The sequence below is a fragment of the Antedon mediterranea genome, chromosome 5, assembly GCF_964355755.1.
Source record: "Antedon mediterranea chromosome 5, ecAntMedi1.1, whole genome shotgun sequence".
Taxonomy (NCBI): Eukaryota; Metazoa; Echinodermata; class Crinoidea; order Comatulida; family Antedonidae; genus Antedon; species Antedon mediterranea.
In genome coordinates this window covers 12,017,732-12,029,739 of record NC_092674.1, presented here as the reverse complement: position 1 = coordinate 12,029,739, position 12,008 = coordinate 12,017,732, and the positions used below count along the sequence as shown (strand labels likewise).

General features: G+C 30.5%; 1 protein-coding gene across 1 annotated transcript; it reads right to left on the bottom strand.

The window, feature by feature from the left end:
• Nucleotides 1-10,677: 10,677 nt before the first annotated feature.
• On the bottom strand, nt 10,678-11,668 carry LOC140048562 (adhesion G-protein coupled receptor F3-like). Its single transcript, XM_072093305.1, has 3 exons — nt 11,523-11,668; nt 11,135-11,303; nt 10,678-10,827 (listed from the first exon to the last, which is right to left on the bottom strand). The coding sequence occupies exons 1-3, from the start codon at nt 11,606-11,608 to the stop codon at nt 10,678-10,680; spliced, it is 405 nt and encodes a 134-aa protein (XP_071949406.1). The 5' UTR covers nt 11,609-11,668.
• Between the last annotated feature and the right edge of the window lie 340 nt (nt 11,669-12,008).

The window sequence follows — 12,008 nt, the reverse complement described above, 5'->3', positions numbered from 1 at the left end:
TTATCAATTAAGATTCATTTATTATTTCAAATAATTATGAGCTTTTGTCTTCCATCATAATTATAATAGGAAATACATATTTTCAGGGATCTGAAATATTGTGGATCAATATGTTGAATATACATTTGGACGTTAAGGCTTCTACACACTAGGAAGATACAGATCGACGATAAATAATAGATAAGCATAATTGTTCTCACATAACACAAAAGAAATTAGAAAAGGTTTCATTCTTGAACTATTACAGTATAACCATTTATGTTGTCTCTTATAGAATTTTTTTTTTAATCCAATAAAATGATGTTATGATCACTAAGAACAATACAATCAATGTATCGTCACAATAGTATTGCTCGTGTGAAATTGTTATTTCCACCAAAGTCAGCATAGATGGTTATGTTAGTAGTTCTAGGATAAAACATTTTAGAATCCCTTTGTTTTATGTATGGAAAATGCACATTTGTATCTATTTATCGTCGATCGTTATCGTCCTAGTGTAAATGGGCATATTACAATTATTTATAACTTCCTCTTAATTTGTTTAAGAATATTTACAGTGTGGAACATAGTGGAAGGCATATAGATATCAATCGTTCGTTGATTACTTTCATTGACTATGTTAATTTAAAATTTAAATTTGAACATCAGAAAAATAAGTAGTTAACCAATAAAGGTAACACAATTCTGTAAGTTATTGTTTTACAGGTCAGTCGCAAGCTGATGCATCGGAAAGTATGTCAGACACAGATAACAATGCCAACGCTAACAGTGAGATACCAAACAAAGAGCTAGAACCAATATATACCAACGCAAGTTTACATAAGGATACACAACAACCAATTGCTATTTCTGATCTTCACTCATATGTCTTGTTAAAACATGTTGACTCAGTGCAAAATTTTGAGAAAGAGTTTGAGGTAGGCCATATAGTTTAAAATTTAGGACCAAGCCAGAATAAACATGTTTATATATTAATGTTCACATTCTATCTACGATCAAAAATTGTCGCGGAAAAGATTGTTATACATATGTATTAGAAATGTTTTTTATGTATAATGAAAATTAAAAGTTAACAATATGATTACGATTCTGTTACCGTCTCCGGATTTTTCTGCCAACCTTACCATGTATGCCTATTCATCAACCACCGTTGGCGAGTTCCTTCTAAATATAACGTGTTATCTTTGAGAATGATTTTCATTGACTTTCGGGTCAGCTATAATTGTGGGATATTATTTTAACACTTTACAAGCTATTTTATAGTACCATACAGTCACTTTTTTATAACAATATTTTCTTCCAAGGACCTTGGCAATCGTCCACTCCATCCATGGAAAGAAGCAAAGAGCTCTGTCAACCATTATAAAAACAGATATGCTAATGTTATTCCATGTAAGTTATATTTTATATTAAATTGGTAAATTTTGAAAGTAAATAATATTGAATATGTTTGTTTTATTTTTGGTTTGACCTAATATGAATGTTTCATTTTGTATCTGTATTTGGCCTCCTTTATTTTATTCAGCCTTGTATTTGGTTAAATCATATCAATTCGTCTTTGTACAGATATCAATCCATTAACCAGTTCAATGAATGTAGGCCTACACTTATTTTAAACACTTCATTTCAATAACTAAGTTTTAAAACAACAATATAAAAGCTATTTTATTATTATTTACAATAATTATCATTTCAGATGATCATTCTAGAGTCATTTTACAATCTCAAGAAAACATCGCCGGATCTGATTATATCAATGCTTCGTATCTAGATGTACTTTATTATATTACTTGTATAGTTAATTCTTTATAGTGTATCTTAAGCAGATTATTTAAACTTCTTCTTCTTTTATGTCCATAATTGAAGATGAAGTTAATCATTTTTAGACAAATTATGACATTTAAACTGTTTTTGTTTTTGTTTAATAGGTAGTTTGAATAATTACTTGTTGAATCGAATCAAAATATAATTACAACAATGTTAATAATGCTATTTTTATAATTCGATTAACTTATAATTATTTCAACACATTTTCAGGGATACAAATACTCACATGAATACATTGCATGTCAAGGTAACTATTACTATTTGTACATAACTTCATCTTATTATTTAAGTATACTCTGTAAATCAATTAGTATAGTTATGTAACCAAAGAAGAATGAAATGACATATAAAATACACATTTTGAAAATATAAGATACACATGTAAGGTATATTTGCAGGACCTAATGTAGCATCAGTTAATGATATGTGGAGGATGGTTTGGCAAGAGAATTCTACAGTTATCGTCATGGTAACAAATGTTTCAGAAGGAGGAAAGGTATAGTTTTTATTCCAGCAGTAAATGTGAGACGAGAAAATTAACAATTTATTACGAAATATACATTTGTAATTTCTAATAATAAAAGAACGAATAACATAACACGAGAAAATAACTCTAATAGCTATGAATTTCTTATCTTAAATTAATCAAATTAGATTTTTTTTTCTTCTTAGAAAAAGTCTGAAAAATATTGGCCAGACCTTAGAAAGTCCTGTTATTACGGAGACGTTGTAGTCACAAATACTGAAGAACAGGACAACAAGAATTTTATTATTCGAAAATTCACAATTCAAAAGGTAATTGAAATATAAAATATTGGATTTAATACCATAATGATTTGAAGGATCTCTTTGTTGATAAACAAAATAACACATTACATAGACAATTCCAAATATAATATATAACAGATACCGATACAACCACGTATGCATGTTTTATTTAAATTGGTACGGCGATTGTGAAACATAAAGTAACATTAAAAAGAACAGGAATTTGCTCACAAACAATTCTTGTATTCTTCTATTTTAATGTACAGGAAGGGTATGAAGATAATCATATTGTATGGCACTATCACTTCATATCATGGCCAGACAAGAGTGTACCAACAGAGGTGACACATCTCGTGGATTTCATTTACAAATTTAAAGATGAACAGAAAAAAGCGCCACCAAACACTGGACCTGTCATTGTTCATTGCAGGTTTGTATTGATTTATTTAATATGTCTGTGGATTCGTTTCTTCTTACTGTTCAAACTTTAATCGAATCTAATATAATAATAATGATTATGACATATTATTTTTAATATTATTGTTTTATCTTGTTTAGAGTTTATATAGATATTACTATAGAGCTCTCTGATGTTACAATATTTAACTGGACTGAAAAAGAATGAAATCAATCCATCACAATGGCATATTCAAGAAAGAATTTTTTTTTCAAGGTGAAAATATTTTATTATTACTGTTTAAAATGATTGTTAATCATGTTATTAAATTGTTGTACTTAGCGCTGGAGCAGGGCGAACGGGTACCGTCATTACACTTGCCTCCATGTTGGATATGGTGAAACAGAAAGGAAGCATCGATGTGTTCAACTTTGTGAAAATTATGAGAGAACAACGTATACAGATGGTTCAAACTCAAGTAAATATAAAGAAACATTTACTACTTTGTTAGATCATCTAACTTGCTTACATCGCATTAGTTAGTAGTGTCTTGCTGGTAGATGAATATATTTCTTTAGATGAGGATAAGTAATTCAAATATAAACGTTCTGCTAGTGCTGAAAGCTTGTTTAAACATCATAATACAGTAACACCTTAAGTATGTTTAAAATCACTGCTTTACTCGACGGTTGAATGTACTGGTACATTTCACGGTATTTTAAATCTTGTAAGAATTTTGATGGCAATTATCAAATAACGTAAACCAAACAGCAAAATTAAATATACCTCGCCGACAAGTAATACAACCTTTTCCAAATGGCGTCTTTTTAATAACTTGTGGAATTGTTGTGTAACCTTCTAAATTTATTTTAGAGGAAATTTAAAGCAATAGTTTAAACACAGCACAAGTACTTTCTTTTAACTAAGGATGTGGTATATAAATATGGGTTTACACACAACACAAAAAAGCTTTAAATTTCCTTATATTTCAGAATAATAGAAGTTTTAGGATGAATGATTATTGTTTCTACTAATTAAAACGTGAATGTTAGAAAAGGGAGACACTTTATCAAAGTTCCAACCATAGTAATTGACAATGTATTTCTATAGACTAACGGGTATATATAATAGTGGAACCACAAAAATGTAGGATAGGCTAATTTCTATTTGGCAACCATTGGAAATTCAGAGTGTTTTTAGTTGTTTACTAAAATGCATACTAGCACACTTCATTGTTAAATTAGCCGTACATGTAAATTACTTTATTTTTAACAGGAGCAGTATACATTTATCTACGAAGTTTTACTTGAGATACTATTCTGTGGACAAACGACTATTCCAGTTCTTGACCTGAATCGTGTATTGTGTAACCTTACAAGAGTTAACGGGAATGAAGAAGAAACGACTATATCGCAACAATTGACGGTAGAGCCAGAACTATACTTTTTAATAATAGGATAGACCTTACAACATTCATATTTTGTAACAATTATGACTATTTTGTCATGTAACACTGAGTAGGCTTACTACTTTCAACATTTAAGTCAATTATAGCAGCTATTTTCAAGAGCATGCTAAGTCAAACCATTCATTGAAGAATACATCGTTAACAATTGGCTAAAATATAGTATTGATCCTTTATCATTCTGAAAATAATTATTCATGTAAGAGAAGTATTCATAATTTGAAAGCCATGTGATGGTTGTTTAAAAAAATCGTATACTTCCATGTGTACTTCCATAATTATTTACTTATGTTTCAGACACTTAAAACTGTGTTCCCAAAGCCAGTAGAAGAAATGATTTCGACTGGAAAGCAATCCAACACTATAATGCTAAACAGATTTCAAGACGTTATACCACGTACGTTTTATTTGTTTGTTAACCTAGTATAAAAACAAAACAAAAAACTATATTTTATTTCAAAAGAAAACATTCATATTTAATAAATAATACATTTGTTTAAAAAATGCGGCATATATTCTTTTTGAATATTAACATTAAATCATTTAAAATTAATATTAAATAATTTTAAATTGGTTCATAATTTAGTTTATTTTCACTTCAAATAGGTCCACGATTGACCTCTTCAGTTTGTAAACTATAAACTATACTATGATAGTATAATAACCTTTAACCTTTAACCTTTAAGCACAATATTAAAATAAATCAATATTAAATGTATCTACCATCAACTTGGTTGCAATTGACAAAATTACCACTAACGTATATTTTGTTCAATTTCCAATATCAGTAAACAGATCACGTGTTTATCTAATGACGCCTTCAAAAAATGGCACCGATTACATCAATGCGTCGTTCTGTGACGTATGTTTCTTTACATTTCTTTTTTTTTCATTTAATATATTAATTCGTAATAATAAATCATTGGATCTGAATATGCACCTGATTCTTCTTATTCTATCCTAGTATCTTTTATCTAGTTAAATTTCGTAATTCATATATTCTTCAGATATTACGACTATGTCACATACATACTTAAGGTTATGTTAAAGATATTTACATATCCCATTGTATTAAAAATGTTACATATTATACTTTACAAATAAACTATGAAAATTGCTAAGGACAGCTAGTAACTGGATACAATGTTCATAATAAAACGTATTATTTTAATTATAATAACTACATGAACTAAACTCCAAATATATTGTTTAATTGGACCTGCCAAAATGTTCGGAATAGTATATGCATATTAACACTTTCATTATGACTACTTTTCATATTTAAAAGACAATAAACTTAATTTCATTCCACCTATGCCTATGCTTATGCTTGTGCTCTTACCAATTATAGTTATACACCAGACGAAATGCATTTATTACAACTCAGTCACCAATCTCGGATCCCATAAACACGTGTAGTGACTTTTGGAGCATGGTGTTTGATTATAAATCTCAGATTATTGTAACTTTGAATGAATTAGAAGACAAATCGTACGCGAGGTACATACCTGAACACGTGAGTGAACAACTCGAATACGGGGAATACATTGTCAAAGTTGAGTCTTCGGAACGTAAACATGGTATTGTTCAACAAACAGTCACATTGAAAAAGGTATTCTGTTGGCAATTACAATTATTACGTAACATATTTGACTATATAAAGGAAATGAAACCTCAGCCCAAACCATATTTATTGTCTGTTTCATAAATTATACACATGATAACTTTTTACACGTTTCAGCGTTCTAAACACACACATTGTTATACCGGTACCACTCTAGTCTAGGTTCTACAGACGGGGTTTTGAATTAATATTAGTAACAAATAGCTCGTAGGTTTCAGACAAAAATCGAAACGCCGACTGGTGGATCATATAGAAAAGGTAGAAAAGATAATAACTTCAGACTTGTGGGCAAGTCTAGTACCACCACTCTGGTTTAAATTATTGTCCTATAATCAATATAAACACCATAATACCAGAGTATACTTTCTCCCATTTCGATCTCAATTCGCAACATGTCATTTTCGCATAATGTTTTGGTCAAAGACGGAGTTGTCTAACCAACAAGTCAATGTAAACACACACAATTAATCGGAAAGTGACCAGATCCCAAAGAAACTTTTAATTTAGGCTACTTTGTTTACAGTAATTTTCATAAATCAATCATCAAGATGGTTAACATGAACTATTAATACAATGGTTCTTTTTAATGATATCCAGGGATCTGCAACACGAGATATATCCCACTTTTTATACACACAATGGCAGAGTAGTGTCAAGATACCAGACTTGGAATCGTTTGTACAACTGATATCAACAGTTGAAACACGACAGCGGTCTTGCAAGGGATGTCCAGCGATCATCGTTTGTCAGTAAGTTATTTGTGTGGACTTGTTTATTTGGAGGACATAGTCGATTTCCTTATACCTTATTGTGTCAAGTACAAGAGGAAATAATGGCAACAGTTTTATACTGTAATTATGCTTTATTCTCAAGAACTAGATATAAAAATTGCTGTTAAACACCAACTAGATTCTTAAATACATGCTGAAATAACATATATGTGTGTGTTTTAAAGTTTACGGTACACCGCGTAGTTCTGAAAAGTAATGTTGAGTTTCTCTACATTTCAATCAATATACTTTAATCGTCCTCAAGGTTGAATAATGCAGAAAGTGCACGAAACTTGAAATATAGGGATAACGTACATATAAATATTACATTTTTTAAATTGTTAATAACTATTTCAACAGGGACGGTGCGGGACGTTGTGGACTATATTGTGCAGTGTCATCGATTATTCAGAAGATCAAAGAGGAGACTTTAGTAGATGTGTACCATACAGTGAAACAATTACGTAAATCATGTCCATATATGGTTGACAACATGGTAAGTATCTTCGACAAGTATTTTCCTAAATAAATGAGAAATAATAATGGATTTTTTTTTTAATTCGCTATTATCCACTTCTGCACAGTCACAAAGTAGCATCACTATTACTAGGCGTATTGAGATGACAATTCTTTTAACAAGTTTTAACAATGCGTTTGGCTTTCAAAAGATCTACAATTGCAAAATTGTATGTTATGTATTCGGTTCGCGAAAATAAATATGACAACCATAAAAAATACAGAATTGCCACAACAGATTAACATAGATCAATAATAACGTGGGGTGGGTCTCATCTATTGGCTGTACTCGTGTTTCGCTTTGTGTTTGTATGGCGTTTTTCTAGGTTCTAGACTGTGTTTCAGTATTATTAGTAAAAAGTAAATAGTTTGGTACAAATGGCGTTTCAAAAATATAATACTTCATTTTCAGTTGTCCAGACAAAAATCAGAATGGTCATGGGCTATCATAAAAATAAGGCAAATTAACTACAGACTCAGAACAAGTATATTATGTCATTTGTGTGTATTTTGCAGTGTTCGCCTTCCATACGTTTGTCCCCTAATTTTGTTTTCTTTTATTTCAGGAGCAGTACCAGTTTTGTTACGATGCAGCAGTTAGAATTCTGGATGGTTCACAGAGTTACGAAAATGTAAACTAAAAGGCGTTACATTATGTTATCAATTAACAGGCTACAAAAAAAAAGCAGACCTAAATTCTTCTCCTCATTTTTATTAGTAACTGAGAAGAAAGTATTGTGTAAATATATAATGCAAAGTATATTTCTTATTATAGGCGTAACTGATAATAATACCATTATATAAGTATAATATTAAATAAGTATAAATAATTGCGGCTATTAATATCATGGCGGATCCAAGATTATTAAAATGTCATGATTATATCATTAGTAGGTCTACTGTAGACGCCCATTCCACTGTATCGCCTTATAGCCATTTTTAAACAGTTTCGTTTAATTATTCTATATTATTTGAAGCGAATATAATATTATTTTAGAGTAATCATGGATTAATGAATACTATTCATTAATTCTATTCATTAATCAATTAAACTAATATGACCAAGTGCAAGACGTGCATATAATGCAAAAAATTTTAACCAAACACACGTCATTGATCATCCGAGCTGTCTCCTGTGATTGGTCTAAATAGTTGCGTTGCGTCAATCCGCTGTTTCTTGCATTTAAAGATATATATATATATATACACTTGCACTGATGAAGGGCTAGTGTTGCTCGAAAGCTCTGCTAACTTTTCTGGCTGTTTACTTTATCGTTTTGATTTAGCTTTTCGCTTTTTATTTTTGTATCTCCATTGAGATCCAGTCACTGATATCCACAGCATTGTCATTTTTTTCAGTAATTTGCATTTGGACTTATATAGGCCTATATATTTTATATATTATTTTAGCAATTTTAATAATTTGGTGTGTTAATGTTTGTTTTGTTCATTTTAAATTAGAGATATTTCTATTAATGTTTTATAATAAACATCATGTTATAAGTTAGTTCTTTTTAAAAACATTTATAACCTTAAAATGTGCTATAGAGTAGGAATAATAGACACGTTTCGCGCTCGCGACCAATCAGAAATAGTGGGTATAGATTTGTAAACAAACCGAACACAGCTCTCGCCTAGTGCGTGTTGAAGCATAGCGAAATGGCGACTGCCGAGTGCTTTTGTTGCAAGGTGCATCATAAATGTTGTATATGTTGGATAAATCGTGAATTTAACTACACAAAATCACTGAATAATATTCCTGTTTTTAATTTTCAAACACTTGCTGAGTGGTTTGCGTCGGCTCCGAAGGATAGTGGCGCAAAATCTTGGACATTTTTCAAGGAAAGGTACGTCCACGATGTGCTCGGGTCTCTCCGCCCGCCCGGTGGCGTTGGCTGATGATGCGGTTGGTCTACTAGGCCTAGGAGGCTTGGGTGTCTGTTTAAGCGCCGAAGAACATCACATAATACATGGAAGATGCAATAGGAACATGAAGAAGAATGAAAGATAATAATTAATATATTTACGCAACATTTGTAAATAAAATCAACAGTTAACATGTATTAAATGCACCGTAATTATATAGGGCGCCTATCCTAAGACTAATGTCAAACCAAAAATGACAATACATAAATAAAGTCGATGATTCCGAACCAAATGCCCAAATAATTCTACAGTGAATATAAAACATAAGTTTAGAAAATAAATAACATCCTTACCATGCCATTCCATCAAAAGGCTAGTTTTGACGATTGCTTTTTAAGATGATGATGATTCAAAATATCGCTATACCCACTAAAAGGTCAAACTGACGGTGACCTCGCGAGCGCGAAACGTGTCTATTGGTACATTTCTTTTCTTATTTAAGATATATATTTTCATTATAAAGTAACGGTTAGATTTATTATCTATAAAGATAAGATGTAGTAATGTGACAACTTACCATTAAAACAATGTAAAAAGTATAAATAACAGATATTAATATTCTGTAATAAACTCAACATTATACAATTTATAATCATGAATTATTGTGCAAAGCATAATGTATTTTAATTTAATTTGTTAATGATCTACGATTTAATGCGGTATGTGCTAAAACATATGCTCATATAGTTCTGTAATTAACTTTTCAAAAAATTACACATATTTAAATATTATACGATATATATTATCACACTTATGTATTAGGCCTATTATTTCTCTTTTAAATACGGCATTGTTATTAGACAGCAACACAATTTCCCAAGTTGGGATGAATAAAGTTTTCTTGTATCTTGTATCTTGTACAATTATGTAAGACATTGATTGTCAATCTCAATCTTCTGTAAACGGAAAGTGTGCAGTGCATATATTATCGCTCAGAATTGTACACGCAAATGCCTAACACACTACTATAAGGCGATATCCGAATGTAATCTATTTGAGTGGAGAGAGTGATTATTTCACTCTTAACAATGAACTTAATTAACACTTGACCATTCATTTTATTACACCAACATTTAAACACATTTAATCAAATATTAAACATAATGTCTTTTGGACAATCGTCTTTCACTAAACAAATATTTTGATTTACTTTTCTCAATAATAAAAAAAACCAATTAATTAAGAACATCTTGTTCTATCAAGCAATCTAAAGTGTGGTAATTAAAGGATATTCCATCGAAGTATATAGTTTATTTTATTTTAACCTAAACTTATTTTCCAATGATTATCAAAACTTTTTGCTAAATAATTTTACAAAAGATATAATTATACTTTTACATACAAACCATACTTCCACGCAAAATCACAATAATTGTGGATTCGCTCATTTGGTATTCCATTTAGGTTTGAGCGTGCTCATATCAATAACTGTATTCGAATATTTACGGGTACTCATAGCGGTACTGTATGTCTTATCAAAGAAATCAGTATGTCTTATCCGGTTGCTGAAGGTTTTCTTAATTGCACGTCTTGCCTACAATAATATAATAATACAGATATACGTTTATAAGTATATATAAGTGTTTAGACTGCGTCTACTGATGATGTAGATATTAAAGTTACATTCACACACAGCCCAGATGCATTATTTTCAGAAGAAGCAGAAGTCACGAATAATTCATGAGATGAATTAAAACATTATGGACACTATGTAATAATGAGCATGTATCAAATACCGTGTAAACAAGATTTTAAAATGTTCTGTCGAGTCGTATAGACTTCAGTCTGGAGAAACATGGAACCCAGTGTCTAAGCAAGTTGACTTTATTTAATTAGCCTACCTCTGTGCTGAAACAGCATTGTGACAGCCAGATGAAGAAACCTTGCAGGCTATTCAGCATAACATAAATGTATTGCGTTGTCTGAGAATCATCAAAGATGACAATAATGCCAAAAATCCAAGGAAGTCCAACAACTGGTGAAAGCAGAAGTAAACCTCCTAACATTGCTCTGACAAGTAAACATTATTTATACAATATTACAATATATATATATAAACAAAGATAGATAAATTAGCTTGGTTACTATTTAATACCTCAGTTATGGTGGCTATAATGATTACACACATTGTTGGCATTAATGATCCAATCATTGATTGTGATACTGATAATGTACGGACAATATAATTGGCAGAATGATATTACTATATTTGAAAAAAAACTGAATTACCTGACTCGCTTAAGTGTACTAACATCATCAGTAGTTTGATTTGGCAGTTTAGATTTCTGGTAAATTAAAACTCCGATCACACTCATCTGAACAAGAACAATCTATAGCGTAAAAAATAAATGACAATACTGCATTTACATGGAACAACGGCGACACGGCAATTTAACAGGATGCTCACCTATAAGAACAGTCCTTTGATCTAAGATTTGATGCGACAAATACATACTATTTGTACATTTTCTTCCGGTTTCTGTTTTGTGGGCGTGGAACCGATCGTACACACATACAACTTTTAATATAACGTTACTCGGCATACTGTTGTTAGATTATTGCTTTGATCGTAAACAACTAACAATAATTCAATTTTATATGTATATTCATAGATGATTTTAAAAAATAATATAAAACAACATTTTCTATTGCATTTTGTTAAATTCCTACTTTTTTTAGTCGCGTGCAAACATGACTCTAAAGCTCACTTTATTG